The sequence below is a fragment of the Anomaloglossus baeobatrachus genome, chromosome 8, assembly GCF_048569485.1.
Source record: "Anomaloglossus baeobatrachus isolate aAnoBae1 chromosome 8, aAnoBae1.hap1, whole genome shotgun sequence".
In the NCBI taxonomy this organism is placed as follows: Eukaryota; Metazoa; Chordata; class Amphibia; order Anura; family Aromobatidae; genus Anomaloglossus; species Anomaloglossus baeobatrachus.
The window spans coordinates 188,567,705-188,586,260 of NC_134360.1; the positions used below are offsets into that span (position 1 = coordinate 188,567,705).

At 45.8% G+C, this 18,556-nt stretch overlaps 2 protein-coding genes across 6 annotated transcripts in view; one reads left to right on the forward strand and one right to left on the reverse strand.

The window, feature by feature from the left end:
• Positions 1–3,351, reverse strand: part of KYAT3 (kynurenine aminotransferase 3) — a 76,392-nt gene extending 73,041 nt beyond the window's left edge. For 2 of the 5 annotated variants that reach the window (XM_075321020.1, XM_075321019.1), the window contains exon 1: positions 3,279–3,351. Coding sequence is in view for 1 of the 5 variants with exons in the window: in XM_075321024.1 (XP_075177139.1) it covers positions 3,279–3,316 (38 nt within the window). In the remaining 4 variants the exon portion in view is untranslated. The remainder of the gene's footprint in view (positions 1–3,278) is intronic. The other 3 variants (XM_075321023.1, XM_075321022.1, XM_075321024.1) reach the window with 3 other exon arrangements.
• A 174-nt stretch (positions 3,352–3,525) lies between these two features.
• LRRC8B (leucine rich repeat containing 8 VRAC subunit B) overlaps positions 3,526–18,556 on the forward strand; it is a 51,850-nt gene continuing 36,819 nt past the window's right edge. The window contains exon 1 of the mRNA XM_075322304.1: positions 3,526–3,599. The gene's annotated coding sequence lies outside the window, so the exon portion shown is untranslated. The remainder of the gene's footprint in view (positions 3,600–18,556) is intronic.

An 18,556-nucleotide genomic window follows, 5' to 3' on the forward strand; every position in this document is an offset into this window, starting at 1 on the left:
AGACCTATGAACTTCGGCAGAGTCGGCCAAGTGTGGGATTGGCATCAGGGATTGTAAAGGGCAAAGTCAGCGAGTGTGAACTGTCAGCAGAGGAGCATGCTCACTCCAGTGCTTTATACATCCGCGTGGCCACTGTCAGGCTTGTATACCTTTTACTGATATATGGAATATTGTATTCTGCCCTCTAATTCCATACAAAAGATGTCGGTAAAAAATAAAATATCCATGATCCCGCAATGGTGCAAACAAGAGAATCACACTGAACCTGAGCAACACTTTCGGTTGGATCGGTGACAAAGGCGTCTTAAAGGAACCGGTCATCATTTTCATGCTGCCGGCACCACAGTCAGGATAAACCCGACACTGGCCGCACCGGTCACAGCCGTATATGTTTCACTTGGAAACGCTTCAGCTTATCAGCATACAGACACTTTGAAGATTCATCAGGAGCTTATGTATCGGAGGCCGGTCCCCACACAGACCAGGGCTGAGGAGTCGGTAAGCCAAACCTTCGACTCCGACTCCTCAATTTCTCTTGCACCGACTCTGACTCCTACATATATTGCTTATAGTTAGGTGAAAAATGTATTGTAGTACATGAACATGTGTATGTGAACATCAGACATTTAATAATTTTTATGATACAATAATAATTAAATAATAATAAAAGAGCTGCCCATAATCTCGCGCCGAGCATTTAGCTCACCGGCGCGAGCGAGGGCAGCTCTTTTCTGCTCTGCCCGCTATATGGCAAAGGGAACTGCGCCTGACCAAGCCGTCCTAACTGCACAGGCACGAGATTTGAAAATGCGACGAGGATGATGACGGAGGGCATCATCCCGTCAATCAGGAAAGGAGGACGGCGATCAGCGGCAGGAGGGGGATAAAGGAGTAGAAAATGAGTCCACTTATCTGGGCAACACAGGTAATTAGCATACCTAACGGTCATGTTTTAGAAAGTTATTTTTGGGGTCTGGAAGGGGAGTCAGGGCCAAGGTGCACCTTCATAGAATGCGGCCCAGGAGCTGCAGAAGGGGATTCTTTTAGTTTAATAGGTAAAAATCTGGTGACAGGTTCCCTTTAAAGTCAATGGCACCGTCGTCATATTCCCAAATCCTGTTCTTCAGAGCTTCAGACGGAGCCAGGCATATGGCAAAAATGAGATGTGAACCTGGAATTAAGATGTGTCTCTTAATGAATATGACGCTTTTTTCACTCGTGGGCCACAGTCACATCACTTCAGACAAGGGATTGGTGTACATTAATGCCGTAATTAAGAACACTTTTGTGGCATACGTTATGATGAATACTTAGGGTGCACTGAACGCCCCATCTGAGCTGCTAGTACTCTTTAAATTAAAACGTTTTCAGAGCTAGTGTAATATGTACAAACAATTTGTGAAATTTAAAGGCCACAAGTCTGCAGTGACAGTGGGCTCATCTATGCGACTGTAGACTTGTAAGCCTCATATCTTGCTCAGTGAGCACTGTGGTGATCCTCCGATGCTGGGAGTGTGACCACAACAGTGTGATGTGCGCCCACATGCCAACAAAAACAATCTAGCTGGAATGAGGCCAATCGTATACAAATCACACAGATGTGGGCACGCTTCCAGCGCTTGTGGATCCCCACAGTGCTCAGTGAGCAAAATATGAGGACTCTAGTCTGCAGGCAGCCCCGCAGGGGGACCCACACAGAGGGGGCGTCAGCCCCGCAGGGGGACCCACACAGAGGGGGCGTCAGCCCCGCAGGGGGACCCACACAGAGGGGGCGTCAGCCCCGCAGGGGGACCCACACAGAGGGGGCGTCAGCCCCGCAGGGGGACCCACACAGAGGGGGCGTCAGCCCCGCAGGGGGACCCACACAGAGGGGGCGTCAGCCCCGCAGGGGGACCCACACAGAGGGGGCGTCAGCCCCGCAGGGGGACCCACACAGAGGGGGCGTCAGCCCCGCAGGGGGACCCACACAGAGGGGGCGTCAGCCCCGCAGGGGGACCCACACAGAGGGGGCGTCAGCCCCGCAGGGGGACCCACACAGAGGGGGCGTCAGCCCCGCAGGGGGACCCACACAGAGGGGGCGTCAGCCCCGCAGGGGGACTGCAGACTTGTAACCTAAGGCCAGACTACCCCGTTAGGCCCGTTTCACACATCAGTGAAAAACACTGACGTTCTTCACTGACATGTAAAACACGCACATGTCCCTCCGTGTTCCATGATTCACGGCACACGTGGGTTGTCCATGTGCAATCCGTGATCTGTGATTACACACAGACATTACTCACCTGCCTTCACTGCTGCTGTCCATGGTGCTGAAGTCTCCAACTCTGCAGCGTCCGCCCACCGTTCTCAGCACCTACTTCCTGGTCGGCAGTTCCTGCTTCATGAATATTCATGAGCCAGGCAGGAGCTGCAGAGAGCGGAGCAGCCACAGCGAATTGCAGGCAAGGTAAGTTGAAAATTTTTAATATTTAATATGTCAGTGTTTTTCTGGTACGTGTTTCACTGATCACACATGAATCACACCATAGTGTGGTCCGTGGGTCATCAGTGATGGCAGACAAAAACTGACATGTCTCCGTGCAGAATCACGGCCAAGGGTGCACGCTGCACGGAGACATGTTCAGTGAAAAATCACTGATGTGTGAGCAGACCCATTGATTATAATGGGTCTGCGTATGTCAGTGATTCTGGTACGTATAAAAAAAAGCACAAACATACCAGAATCACTGACGTGTGAAGGGGGCCTAAAGCAGTTATTCTGGCCAAAAAAAAACCCTGCTTGATGAATGAGGGCATAGTCCATCGCATGTTTACGCCATCATACAGGGGTCACCCGGGCCTCAGGCAGCAGGAATCTGATGACAGGTTACCAAATTACAGTGTAAGATCAGACTTGTGGCCATTTTCATACTCTGACCCTTTTTCCATAGCCGGCAGGTTTTTGTGGGTGAAAAAGGAGGCAAAAGGCACCCTTGTATTGCCCGGCTCCGTACACGCGCTCCCAGACTGTGCCGTACCCGGGGCGCTGGGGGTTAATCAGGAGAGGAGTTAGATACAGTATATATACAGGTACAATAAATATTTACTGCCAAGTGTGACAATGTGACTGATTCCCATTATTCCAGTCTGTAAGGCTGCGCCCTCAGCAGAGCAGCCGCGGACCCCTGTACCCTCAGAGGAGGTGACGGCGACAGACACCACATCACTGCTGCCTTCATTACCATCAGCTGAAGGTAGAGCACTGCACACACTGCACCGCGAACATCACTGCTACTTACTGGCTGCGTCCTTCTATCCCTGTGAACTTCACCAGCATGAGAGGAAACGGAGTGAGACCATGTGACAAGAGACAGAGCAGCTGATAGGAGGAAGCTGTGAGTGACGACCACATCAGCCAATAGTAGAGCTCCGCCCTTTTCAGCTTTGTATTCTTTACTACAGGAGGAAACAAGTTGAGTGACAGCCAGAGCAGCCAATAGAATGATGAGTTAGGATCATAGCAAGATTCTATTGGCCGCTGAGTCTAGCGCTACTGAGGGAGTAGGAAGCAGCTAGTGACAGAGGCCACAGACAGATGGGATGGATGTCAGCTGAGCCATGTAAGTGAAAGCTGCTAGGTGTGTCTGTCAGGATTTACTGCGCTCAGCCGCTGCCGCTCGGTGCCTCCCCGCTAATGATACATGGCGGCGCGGTATATACGGGGTGATAAGCGGGGCGCACTGTATACTATAGTGCTTATCTCGTGTCAATGGGGTTCAGGCTCTTCTCTAACATGACCAGGGAGGTTAGAATAGCAAAATGTGGTCAGTCTCCTGTCAGAAATACATGGAGCCATTGCAGCCAATCAAATTACAGATTTCATTATCCTACCATAGGTTAGGAAATGTAAGAAGTGATCTGATTGGTTGCTTTGGGAAAACTGTTTTGTTTTTTTTATTTGTTGTTTCAACAGCCAGTTGCCCGTAGCAACCAATGACCTTGCAGATTTCATTTTAAGATAACTGTAAGAAATGAAAGCTGTGATGTGATTGGTTGCTACAGAGAACAATGGCAAGGTTGTTGTATGAGTTCATAAGTCATCCCCTCCAATGTGACACAAACATGGTGCAACTTTATCAAACACAGAAAGATGTACAGAGCGGACACATGGACAATCAGTGCATTGTATTAAATGGGTTTTAGGGGTCTTTTTTTCTTTTAAGGAAAGGGCCTGGTGCAGAGATCAGCCTCCTGGCCCTGACTGATCAGCAGATTTGCAGGAATTGTCCAGTCCAGGTAATCTGCACCAGAGGTCAGTGTCCGGCCCCACCATTGGCGGCTCTCGTCTCTGTGCGCCATGTATGGACGCTGCAGCTCAGCTCCTATTCACTTAAGTAATAGCCAAGGTGTAGATTTTGGCAACGACCACTACAGAGTGGTGTCGCCTCTGTCCCCCATTTACATCCGGAAGGAGCTTAGAACAGCTGATCTGTGGGGATGATGGAGCGTCACCCATCTGAGATTGATGATTGATACTCAGGACAGCTCATCAAAGTCCTAGTGCTGGACAGTCGCCTTTAGGATGTGCATGTCACTTTTTTTAGACACCGGCGCACTCAAATTTGTGAAACATAAGACAGTACAGGAAAATGTATTTTGTGAAGTGTCTTGTCCGTCGTTTTTGCCGCGCCCTTACCACCGACATTTTTCCCCGACCTGTATATATAAATTAGTGAGCCACCTGAAGAATGGACCGGTCAATTCTTTTCGCCTGTTCATCACTTCTGATCTCTGAAATGATTAAAAGAAGCTAAAAAAGAAGACAAGTCATATAGATGACATTTTTTCAGGTGGATTTCCTGCAGAATCTGCCTGATGTGAGGGTCAGATGAGCGTATAGCATTCAATGCTATGTGCTAATGACACTTAGCTCAAGCCAAGTCAACTACAGTGATCTGATTCTCTCACGTGTGAGAATCAGCCCACAGGTTGCAGCTCTGCTCTGACTCATCGAATAAGGTTGGTCAGAGTGCAATGCGAGATTTTCTCGCTTTGCACGTGTGGGTGAGGCCTAAAAAGACGATCTGTATACATACCCTGCGGGTCCATTGCACAGCCTTGCATGTTAACCAGTCGAAAAGACAGGTCCCTGGTGACTTCTCCCTATCTTTTCGGGCATCGCGCACCCTGTATCTTCTATTCGATTCTCTTTAAAAGTCCTCTACTGCAGTAGATGAAGGGAATCTGTCAGCAGGTTTTTGCTATGTAATCAGAGGACAGCATGAGATAGAGGCTGAGACACTGATTAACATTAGAAGTTCCAGAGAGGGGTCATTTAACATTTCTACCTTGGGAACCCAGAGACGGGTTGAATGACCTGAAGGATTTTAGCTAACATCCTATAATCACCTTCTTTTGTTCTGTAATTAAGGCCATTACTGTCGCACCACAGGAGGTTGTTGTTTTCCATTGAGTTTAGCCATTTAGTTTCTAGTTAGTTAGGTCAGTTTGGACTAAGGGTCATTTGACCCTCTTTTGGGACTTCAGGGGGGAGCTCGAAATTTCTGGGACTTCTAGTGTTAAAGCTATATGTCTCTTATCAAGCTCCATGCTGTTGTTTACTTGTAATTTTTATTTTAGCACCAGGAGATTGTCATTGCTATTGACTATTTTGTTAGTCCGGCTCGCCCCCTGCTGTGCTTAGCAGCTCACTGTCTATAGGGATATACATAGAGAGCCTGGTGTGGGTGGGGACAGCTTTCTCAGCTCTGCTGTATTGCTGAATGTAAAATCTCTGATTGTGTCCGAATGGCTGCCCCCAGTAATCTAAGTGATATATCGTTGGACTCCGGGTCTGTGTCCCTACAACATGCTGCTCTGAGATGAGGTACTAAAAACCTGCTCACAGATTCCCTTTAACGCCTCATTTGCATATGAGTTAAAACACTAATTACTCAGAAATGTAGCAAAAGAAGACTTGAAGGTGTTGATGGATTTACATTTCACAGACCTGCACTCTCATATATGCTTTTTTTCCAGAGTGACTACTGCCGATCAAGAGAGAGAACAGCAGTATTGTATGCTTTACCTCCTATATGAGTCTCACAAGATGAGCTGATAATTGGGGGTCTTGGTAGGCAGAGCTGTAGTGATGAGCCAGTTCTATAGGAGAAGTGTTGGGGGTGTCAGGAATGATCTTTGCCATTATCAGAGATGATATATCTGACATAGCCACGTGGTGATGTGTGTGGCACAGAGGTGTATATCATATTAACTGCTATATAAGAGTCACCTCGTTCTGTGCCAGTCACAGTGCGCCCCTCAAACCGCGCCAATGAATGTGCCCGACCCATGGCTCCTAATGCATTGTTGACATTACTTTGAAGCGAGGTTTCCATGTCTCCTCAATCAAGGCAAACGGCTCCCTTTCCTGTAATTAGGGTTGTGTGGTTTTGAGCAGCCTGTAATGGCTTCTTCCAGTGATAAATAGCGGCTGTTATTTACTTCAGCTCCGGCTGAGTCCTTACGGCCCGGTCTTGCCTCTCCCACAGGGCACCAGATATTTCTTTCATTGATTTCTTTCCACCTTTGATTTACCGTGTCATAATCCCTCATCACTCCCTGGCAGTGCCCCCTCCCTTCTTGTTCTCAGTGTTCCACTTACACCTCCATGGCCATGTCCTGTGATATGGAAATTAGGTGGCTTGGGGACAATGGACACAGGATGACTCCCTGCCGTGACCCTGTAGTGGGGGCTGCTAGCTAGTTAGCAAGGCTATGGAAATAGCCAGACAGAACGACTCCAGTAAAAAATGGTTCATATCTCGCAAGCCATATTTCCGATAAATATGGCAACCATAAAAATGGTGTCTCCGCATGCGGACGATGCCGGCACACCCTTTTTATGGGAGCAGGACATTGGGAAATGCCCCAGGCGTGATATCAGCCAATGGGGAACTGGCAGACAGGTCATGAGTCCCCTCGTTCTGTAGCTAAATTCATAACTGTCACAATGAGAGCATTGGCGTCCGCCTACGACGCTCCCAGGCAAAGTTATGGCCCATATTCCATGTTGTGGATTGTCCATAACTCAAGCCAGGGGTGGAGCAGTGCTCCCTCTGAGGTCACTAAGGTAGGAGGGGACCTGGATTTGCCCAGGTTGATAACCCTACTTCGGCCATTTTCCAGGGTTCTTTCGCCGGGGGTCACATGTAGGAAACATCTGTGGGAAGGATCCTAGAAACCTGGTCTACAGCGCCCCCCTGTGGCCAGACGCACAAGGTAACTGCTGGAACTGTGTATGCCTGTTTGTAAACCATGCTTTATCTGTAACTGTACTCTGACATTTGTATATTCTGTAGATTCCCTATTGTATATATTGTAGTTTCTAGTGTGCTTTAGGCTGATTAAATTATATAATTAATCTTGGGCTGTTCTGTTATCTCGATCTTGAATCCCACGTCTGTGTGTTCGGCTAATAGTTACCGTAAATCGGTTGGTGGCAGCGAATTGTGCCAAGGATTGTGGGGAGGCCAGTGAGATTCGGGGAGGTTTTATATATTCCGCCCGCGGAGGTCGGGGGAATATATACCCTACTCTCACCGGGGACCCTTCAATATTCGGCATAAGTAGTATAGCGGCCTCCTTGCTTATCGTCGGGCAATTCCATAATTGGCCTGACTATAAGAGGGGCGCTAGAGAGCGCGTCACGTGCTCTGTCTGTCGGTCGGGAGGTATAAAGGAGGGGTGACCCCCACTTGTTACCCCCCGATTGTGACGTACTGGTAGCCAGCGCGGGGGATTTCTGAGTGACCCCCCCCGGTGGTTCGTGACAGCTCCCTTTCCTGTAATTAGGGTTGTGTGGTTTTGAGCAGCCTGTAATGGCTTCTTCCAGTGATAAATAGCGGCTGTTATTTACTTCAGCTCCGGCTGAGTCCTTACGGCCCGGTCTTGCCTCTCCCACAGGGCACCAGATATTTCTTTCATTGATTTCTTTCCACCTTTGATTTACCGTTTGTTAGGAGGGGAGCGCGAATTGTAGGGTCAGACGTTCCAAAAGCCGGGACCAATACACAGGCACATTCACTTACGACACTCGCTTGCACTGACAAATAGACGTTGGTGGATTTATCTTTGGACTTAACCACTTCTGTTTTCAAATTTTGCAACTTTGTTCAGAATGGAACATCTCTGCTGTGAGCAATATGGTACAAAAGCTGTAAAGACTGAGTAATGTAAGCGTATGGAAGCTAAAGTCACGTTGGTGGAATAAGTTCTGGATTTACAAGTCTGTACAGTGGTTTCATTATAAAGAACAGCGATTTATAGCAACAGCATTGAGAACTATCCTGAATGTACTGGGAAAAGCGTCAGGGGACGGCAACCACAAAATCCTTTGCAAGTGAAGGCATCTACAATATGGCAACCACAGGGTAAAGTAAGTCACTTAGGCTGCTTTCACACATCCGGACTTTTGCTCTGCGGCACAATACGGCGCTCTGCAGAAAAACCGCAACCGGCTTTTGTAACGCCGATTGCGGGTTTTTTTGCATAGACTTACATTAGTGCCGTATTGTGCCGCAGGGGCTTGCGTTCGGTCCGTTTTTTGCCGCATGCGGCAGATTTAGCCGATGCGGCGGCCGGATCGAACGTTCCCTGCAACGTTTTTTGCTCCGGCAAAAAACACCGCATCGCGCCGCATCCGGCCGCTGCGGTGCATTTTTCAATGCATCCCTATGGAGGCCGGATGCGGCGCGATGCGGAAAAAACCGCATCCGGTCGTCGCATGCGGTTTTTTCCACTGCGCATGCTCAGTAGCATGCCGCAACCGGAAAAAACCGGACCGGCCGCATGTAAAAACTTATGCAAAGGATGCGGTGTTTTCGCCGCATCCGTTGCATAGTTTTCACAGCCGGATTGAGCCGCAGGGCTCAAAACGGATGTGTGAAAGTAGCCTTAGAGCACCTGCCAAACTCTGAGGTGTAGCCAAAAGCTGATGGGCGCTGGGGCAAGTCAGCTTGGGTGCCACTCATGGCCCCGTCATCTATGATCTGAAGACATGGCACAGTCCAATGGTTCCCTGTGTACCCCACTAATTTATAATAGGGTGCACCTGGTTTCCAATATGGAAACTATTCCTGTGACATGATGAATTGCATTGTCAGCTGCACTCGGTAGAATTGGACAACAGCGTTCCGACCCTCAACAAGAATTGCATCATTGCGTCTCTGTCTGATCTCTTCCATTTGGGGGCTCAGTTTGCAGGAACTATTTGTCAGTATGACGTCATTTATTGAGACAGTTGCCATACTGAAACTGTCGCAAATTGTGCATTTTTTGGTTTTCTGATGTAAAAATCCTCCCTTTTGGGTACCCACACCGTTCACACACTGAAATTTTTTAGGCTGCAGATTTTCACTAAATATAACTTAGATTTTGATGCATGTTTGCCTTTTGATCCGTGATAACAATCTGCTATGGAAACTCCACATCAGAAAGTTTGTACATATAGTCAGTATTATTTGTGTGTAAATGTTAGATATTGGTTACCATGTTACCATCTAAGGCCTCTTTCTCACATACGTGCCTCCGGTGCGTTTCCTCCCGTACCGGAGACACGTACACACGTAGACCAATGTTTTCAAATGGAGTTGGACACACATATGTATTTCCGTACATACGTGTGTCCGTGTGTCTCTCACGGCAACATGTCTGTTTTCTCTCCGGCATTACAGGTGTCACATGGAACGCAAACGGGTCACTCGTAACACACACGGACCACACGGATGTGTTCCGTGTGACACACACTGGAGAAAAGACGTGTCTGCGAGAAAAAAAAAACAAAACTTTACTCACCTTCTCCTGCCCTCCTGTCTCTGCTGCTGCTGTCACTTGCTGCCGACCCCCACTCATTATTCTCAATGAATATTCACTCCACTACGGGCCAGAAGCAGCAGCAGTGGGGAGTCTGCAGGACCAGAGACCGAAGATCAGCACCACGGACAGCAACACCAGGGACAGGTGAGTAGAAAGTTCCCGTTCTCCGTGTGTTAGCACAGATAACACACGTAGGCAATAAACACGGCTAACGGAGGGCAAAACGCACCTCTGACACGTCCGTGAAACACGTGCGTGATTTATCACGAAGGGGTGAAAGAGGCCTAAGGCTGAGTTCACATGTTCAGTAATCAGCCATTAGAACAGATCCTGCGTAGATCCATTAGGAAAAAAGTTCTGCAAACACAACTTTTTGACTGTTATTAAATAACTGATGTCGGCCGGATCCATAACATGGGAGTTTGGAGAATGGATCCGATAACTGCTATTTAGTCGTCTATTATTCTTGCATTTGGATCAGTTTTTTGTTACAGGATACGTTGCAAATGGAAGAGAAATAGCAATCCAATAACGGATCCGTTCTCTATACACTCCAATGATTAAAAAACAGATGCAGCAGAAATCATTTTGCCATCAGATCTGCAGGATCCATCCTAACGGCTGTAAACACTCACCTAACAATGCACCAAATCCTTTTTTTCTTAGCAATGTATGTTTCATGGTTTCTTGCATTTTTGGCAACATTTTTTTTTCTTATCATCAATATTGCTTACTATATTTGTGGCCATATAGTACTCTTTTATGCTATAAAATAATATATGTGCTATATTGGATTAAAACCTTTTTGTGCGTATCACTGCCGTAGTACTGGTTTCTAACGCCTTACTACAAACTCTACATAGACATCCATAGGGGATACAATAGGGTCATCTACTTATAAGTATATAGTTATCCATTATCAATATGAGTTAAAAAAAAAACTTTTATGTAGTATTGGAGGCTGCAGATTAGCTGGATTACACCTTTATTTAAAAAAAAAATATATATATATATTTTTTTCTTTTGTGACGCACTAACGCTTAAATTTATGTCGCAGAACCTTTATGATGCTTTTCTGATTTTGCAATGTTATATATTTTATGCCAGTTTTTCAAACCATTTTCTCCAGAATTCTGGTAATAAATTGTTGGAAAGTATGCAAAATGTTTGTATTGGTGCAAAAATGTTGTGACTTTTGACATCTTGATGCTAGTCTGTGTCAGCGATAGCATCGGTTTTAAAAGTGGGTGGAGCTTAGCCCATAAGTGGGTGTGACCGAGCCAAGGCACCGAACACATGATATTTTACAACTCAAAAGTGACGTAAATTACAACCGAAATGTACTCCAGGCCAGAGCAAAGCAGTCAACAAATGCTCCTGCTTCATTAAGAGGCGCACCTTAAACCCACTGGACTCATGACAATTTCAACCGGTTCACCTGATAGTCATGTGTGTTTGAAGTCCCTATTAATTGTAAGGGTTGATTTGGCATGTTCAATTTCGGACTGTCGATCATATCGCCTCCCGGAGATTAGCTGCCACCAGACATGTTTGGTTACTAACCCTCATAGAGAATCCAAGAACACTCAATTATTGCTCCTTTGTATGGAGAGATGGCAGCCGCCTGAAGAATCGGCCAAACTATGCTTATACATCTAACGTCAAGGCGGGATTAACCTGTGTACAAAATTCATCACCACTGGTGTACAAATCGCCAGTCCTGCTGAATCGGGGCTTTGGTGTTGGTCTGGATATGGTTTTTGTGTATGTGTGTATATATTGTACACTACAGTTCAAAAGTTTGGGGTCACCCAGACAATTTTGTCTTATCCATGAAAAATCATACTTTTATTTATCAAAAGAGTTGCATAATGAATGGAAAATATAGTCCAGACATTGACTAGATTAGAAATAATGATTTTTATTTGAAATATTTTTTTTTCAAACTTTGCTTTCGTCACAGAATGCTCCTTTGCAGCAATTCCAGCTTTGCAGACCTTTGGCATTCTAGCTGTTAATTTGCGGAGGTAATTTGGAGATATTTCACCCCATGCTCCCCCCCCCCCCCCTCCCTCAAGTTAGATTGGCTTGATGGGCACTTTTTGCGTACCATACGGTCAAGCTGATACCACAACAGCTCAATAGGGTTGAGATCTGGTGACTGGGCTGGCCACTCCATTACATATAGAATACCAGCTGCCTGCTTCTTCCCTCCATGCATAATTTGGAGGGGTGCTTTGGGTCATTGTCCTGTTGTAGGGAGAAATTGGCTCCAATCAAGCGCTGTCCACAGGGTATGGCATGGCGTTGCAAAATGGAGTGATAGCCTTCCTTATTCAAAATCCCTTTTACCTTGTACAGATCTCAGCACCAAAACAACCCCAGACCATCACATTACCTCCACCATGCTTGACAGATGGTGTCAGGCAATCTTCCAGCATCTTTTCAGTTGTTCTTCGTTTCACAAATATTCTTCTGTGTGATCCAAACACCTCAAACTTCGATTAGTCTTTCCATAACACTTTTTTCCAGTCTTCCTCTGTCCAATGTTTGTGTTCTTTTGCCCATAGTAATCTTTTCCTTTTATTAGCCAGTGTCAGATATTTATTTTTCTTTGCCACTCTGCCCTGAAGGCCAGCATCCCAGAGTTGCCTCTTCACTGTAGACGTTGACACTGGTGTTTTGCGGGTATTATTTAATGAAGCTGACAGTTGAGGACTTGTGAGGCATCGATTTCTAAAACTAGAGACTCTAATTTACTGGTCTTGTTGCTCAGTTGTGCAGCGCGGCCTCTCACTTCTCTTTCTACTCTGGTTAGAGCCTGTTTGTGTTCTCCTCTGAAGGGAGTAGTACACACCGTTGTAGCAAATCTTCAGTTTCTTGGCCATTTCTCGTATGGAATATCCTTCATTTCTAAGAACAAGAATAGACTGTCGAGTTTCACATGAAAGTTGTTTTTCTGGCCATTTTGACAGTTTAATGGAACCAACAAATGTAATGCTCCAGACTCTCAACAAGCTCAAAGGAAGGTCAGTTTTATAGCTTCTCTAATCAGCAAAACTGTTTTCAGCTGTGCTAATATACTTGCACAAGGGTTTTCAAGGGATTTCTAAACATCCATTAGCCTTCTAACACAACAAACACAATCTACTACTAGAACACTGCAGTGGTGGTTGTTGGAAATGGGCCTTTATACACCTATGTAGATATTGCATTCAAAACCAGACGTTCAAAGCTAGAATAGTCATTTACCACATTAACAATGTATAGAGGGTATTTCTGTTTAATTTAATGTTGGCTTCATTGAAAAAAAATTTCTTTTCTTTCAAAAATAAGGAAATATCTAAGTGACCCTAAACTTTTGAACTGTAGTGTATATACAGTATATTTACAATCAAAGACCCCATGTTGCTGCCATTCCCAAGTGCTATGGGTGCTTTTTCTGTTACCAAAATGACCATTGCCATTGCATGGAGAGCACCGTGCAAATTTTTTAACTACTCCTCCCCAAAATTCCCACGGTCATTGACACCAGGGATGTTTGCGAGCCAATGTCGTTACCGCGGGATTTGTTTAGTGACAGTGAAGGTGCGGCGAGGCAGGTTTCAGACTAATCACTGTGCGCCTCTCTGGCAACTGCAGTGGCCATTGCTATTGGGAACGTTGTATGCAGGGATCCTACGCAGGGCACTATGTATATCGTGTTCACATTAGGTATTTCTAGGCCCATTTATGTAAGGGCTGGAGAGTCACTTTAAGCGCTGTCTATAACAAATGTTCTACAAGTCAGGACAGTTTGCTCCAGTACATGCTGATTCTGTAAGCACGCTTTTATAACAGAGCAATAACCATAAAGCACGTAATGTCCGTGTCAAGAAGTTGCTAATTATATCCACATTAAGACTCAGGAAAGGGCTTTTACTGTAAAAAAACCTCTTTCTGCAACTTCTACATCACAATATAAGTACCAGCTTGGTGACACAAGTCTGTAGAGATCATTTTTACTCATATTTTATTTTTTTTTCCTTTTTATAATAATCACTTAAAGCCAGATTCACACATCCGACATTCGGGGTCTTAGCGCAGACCGGCCACTTATTTGCTGATTACAAACTCTGCGGCTGCCTACAGGTCTATGAGGCTATTGAGATCAGGTCAGAAGATCCACCGTAAGTCCAGACATCGCAGTCCATGTTTGAACCATGAATGTAATAAGTGTAAAACCACCCTAAGTAAATGACACTGAAACATCTGGTCATGCATCCCAATGTGGAAATTAGTGACGAGCGAGCACTACCATGCTCGGGTGCAGAACGGGAATCAGTGGGAAAGCATATTCCACCTTGAAATCTTAGGGATCAGCAAAAGAGTCCTCTGCTATACAGGTGTCATTGGGGTTCAGAGAGAAGTAACGCTGTGCCTTTTGAGTTTTGACAGCTGGTAAATACGCCTTCCTCTGGACAGCCCCATTTCTCGGCTATCATCTGGAAGGTCTTCATAGCTAGATATCATTCTCCTGGATGTATGTCCTCTAAGACTCACTTTAGATTTTCATATATTGTGCTCCCATGATGGTGTAGGTCAGCTACTGTAGTTATGTTGTTAGAGTAAACCTTTTATGAGTCCCTTGTAGTAAGGTTACTGCAGCCCTGAGGGCCTGTACTACTTTTAGTTCCTTGAAGTTGGCTGACTAAAGACTGACGTCTTGAGTCCAGATCCCCCTGGAGCGAAATCTGGAAGAGTATCGCTCTCCATCCCCTTTTGCTGGCATCTGTTGTAATGGTCGCCAGAGGATTCTGAATCCAGGACACTCCTTTTCCTAGATTTCTTGAGCTAAGCCATCTGGGCAAGCAAACACTTCATCCAACTGGGCAATGGTAATCCCTTGTTTAAGGATCTGCGACATCTGTCTTAACATGATGGACTGCATGTTTGTAAAAGTCTTCTATGGGCTTGAGTCCAAGATACGGCTTGAATGCATAAAGTCATGGAGCCCAAGACTGACATTGCGAACCTTAAAAGTAATCTGTGACCAGGTTTTTGCCTCCTAAACTGATAGTAGCATAACGTAGCGGCAGAGATCCTGATTCCAGCAGTGTTTGACTTACTGGGCTGCTTAGTGTAGTTTTGATAAAATCACTGTTTAATCAGCAGTAGATTATCATTACATTACAAGACTACTTGGTGTGCTGCCAGGTAGTCCAGTATATTCATGAGCTCTGTATAACTGCTAGATCTGCAGCAGAGTAATAATTAATTTTATCAAGATGACAGCAACCAGCTCAGTAAGTGACACAGGGAATTGGGGTCTCTGTCTCTACATTATGCTGCTCTAAGAGGGGGTAGAGAAAAGTTGGTGACAGATTCTCTTTAAGGATCCCTTATTCTGATCCCTTAGAGTCGTAATTCCGGATCTCACCTGAATCTGCTTGTCTTTTTTTGGAAAAAAAAACAAAACGTTTGTTCTCTTGAATTCAAAAGGAAACCTAGGAAGATCTTCCTGGAGGAAGATGTTAGGTCAGATTTTTGAATTAAAAGGTTCTATGTAGCTATTCTCTAAGCGCTGGCAATTAAGGGGCCATAACTAGGAAATAGGATAAGGAACGTTGTTGATGTTCTGCTTTCTGACGAGCGCCACCACTTCCGCCATGAACTTTGTAAACACCAAAGACAGTGATGAAATTCCACTGGTAGGATATTGAACTGGAAATGAAGCGTTCAACGTCCCTGGATAGTCGCAAACCTCAATAATTTTTGGTAACCTGGGTGGACAGTAATAAGCGTCCTGTAAAACAATGGTTGTCATAGCCAAGTTTTCCCCTATCAGGAGGACAGTAGATTTTATGGACTTTTTTTAACCTTCTGTAGGTTATATGCCGGTTTAGAGGTTTCAGATAATGACCCTGGCGGCATTCTATTTATGAAACTGTGGAGATCACTCCTGAAGTTTGTATATTCTGAAGACCGGACATTAAGGCATTCAGTAACCCCGGGTTCAAGAAGGAAGCTATTCTGAGGCTCTGCGGGGATAGGAGGAGAGCTCGATCTTCAGCCATTCTCTGACGGATTGCAGAACCCACTGATTTGAGTGAATTGTCTAACACTAGGAGGAAATTGTTGAGATCCAGCCTCCTACTGTCCTGACATCATTGTCTATTCTGGCACTGGTTCTGAGAGAACAAGATGTTTCTGCCCTTTCCCCCTTTGGGGCAACTCCAATGTACTGTTTTCCCTTGTCCCCTGTGCTGAGGGAGTTGGCTCTGTGGAGGACGAAGGGATAATAATAATAATAATAATTTTATTCATTTATATAGCGCTATTAATTCCATAGCACTTTACATACATTGGCAACACTGTCCCCATCGGGGCTCACAATCTAGAGTCCCTATCTGTATGTCTTTGGAATGTGGGAGGAAACCGGAGTACCCGGAGGAAACCCACGCAAACACGGGGAGAACATACAAACTCCTTGCAGATGGTGTCCTTGGTGGGATTTGAACCCAGGACCCCAGCGCTGCAAGACTGCAGTGCTAGCCACTGAGCCACCGTGCCGCCAAGGGATGTCCTCTTGAAGATTTTCAGGTCAGGCAAAGATCTTTTCTCTGATGATTTTTCAACAATTCATCTAACACCGGACAAAACATATATTCTCCTTGAAAGGTAGTAGAGCAAAGCTTGATCTTAAAAACGACATCTCCATTCCATATCTTTTGCCAAAGCGCTCAGTTTGTTAAAGAACCTGTCATCAGAAATTTTGCACTAAATCTAAAAGATTCCCCCTTTGCAGCATTCTAGCAAGGTTCCTGTTGTTCTTGTGCCCCTTTTCTGACCAAAATAAAGACTTTATAAAGTGGTACCTTTTTGTATTCAAATCTTGATAATGGTACACGGGGGCGGGCTCTCTGGTGTCCGTTAGTCTGCCTCCTGACGCTTTAGGCTGTCCCCCATGGCGCAATTTCAAAGAGGTGATGTGAGGTAAGCTGGCCAGCGCTTGCGCAGAACGGTGGAGGCGGCGGTGAAAGCACGAGATTATGGGCAAGTACTTGCTGATGAAAATCACAGCGCTACCCATAATCTCGCGCCTGCGCAACACGTCACCAGCGGTCACAGTGTGCACATTGCACAGTCCCGCGAAAGTGGCACGGCGCATGCGCGAGACCTCGGACGCACTGGGCGGCCTCCTGAGGTATGAAATTGCGCGATGGGGGATGGCCTAAAGCGGCAGGAGGCAGAATAACGTACACCAGAGAGCCCGCCCCCGTGTACCATTATCAAGATTCGAATACAAAAAGGTACCACTTTATAAAGTCTTTATTTTGGTCAGAAAGGGGGCACAATAATAACAGGAACCTTGCTAGAATGCAGCCCACGAGCTGCAGAGGGGGAATCTTTTAGGTTTAGTGCAAAATTTCTGATGACAGGTTCCCTTTAAGTATGACAAAACTTAGGCTTTAGCAGCTATTCTCACTGACTTTGACGTCTGCGAGGAATCCTGTGGCCTTCTGAAGGAGCAGACCTTCCCTGGAAGTACTCAAACTAAGATGATCTTCCAGTTGATTCAGCCACTGGAACATGGATCTTGCCACACCATGTAGAAACATTTGTTGTCAGTAAGGCTGCTGAGGTTTCCCTAGATTTCTTCGGCACACTGTTCATCTTTCGATCCATCGAGTCTCTAAGCTATGAAGAATCTTCATCTAAAATCAGACTCTGAATTTTTCATACACTGTATAGAAAACGCTGTCTTCTTGTTTTGATTTCAACCTTTCAAACATTGCACCCTAGACCGTATAAGTGATCTTCACCTCTTGCACTTCCATTGTACTCCTCACCGCTGTAAGGCACTCTCCCGTGTCCTCGGACAAGAAATTATACATTTTATTCCCCTGGGTCAAGGCAGGGATTGAAGCCATCTCTTCCTCCTCCATCAACTCCTCAGAGATGGACATATACGGTAACCCTCCTGTGAGTCTGAATCCAACTTATCCTCTAACCTAATCTTCCTTTTTGTTGACCCTCAATGAGCCAGGGGCAAGGTCCAGGGAAAAGAGGCTAGGGAAGACTAAATCTTCTGGCAAACCATTCCCTTTCTCCTTTTATTTTGGAAAGATGGATGCTTTCTAGCACAGACGGCACTCATCTTTACTTTTTGGTGTAGAATCCTTGTCCCATTGATAAATGGCGGAGAAGAGATCACAATAACAATATGCTCCAAAATGAGGAACCTACCCAAGCGAGAAACACTGATTGAGACTGAGTTCATACTGGGCTCTGCAAATTTAGGGCATGAAGACAGAACAGCCTCCATAAGCAAACGATAGGTCCTACCATAGGGTGTCTTCAGTCCGAGTCACTTTCACTTATATCCAAGTGCCCGGGACCCATTGCAGCATACTTAATCGGATGGATGAGCGTCAGCCCACCTCTCCATTGGTGCAACCAACGGAGGCCCCCTGGCAACTGTTGCAGGGATCTTCCAACAGGCTCTGACAAATACTCCACGAAACTTCAATGTAAAGCGCTAAATCATTGCGTTCCACCTTGTAATGCAACCTGAACTGACGCCAAAGGAAGCGCAACCGGATCTGATATTGCTTCTGGTACTTGCATACCAGATCATGGAGAAGAGAGGAGTGAGGCTGGGGAGCTCTGGGAAGCCCCCATCCCGAAACCATTTATCTCTGCTCGAAGGTACAGGAGG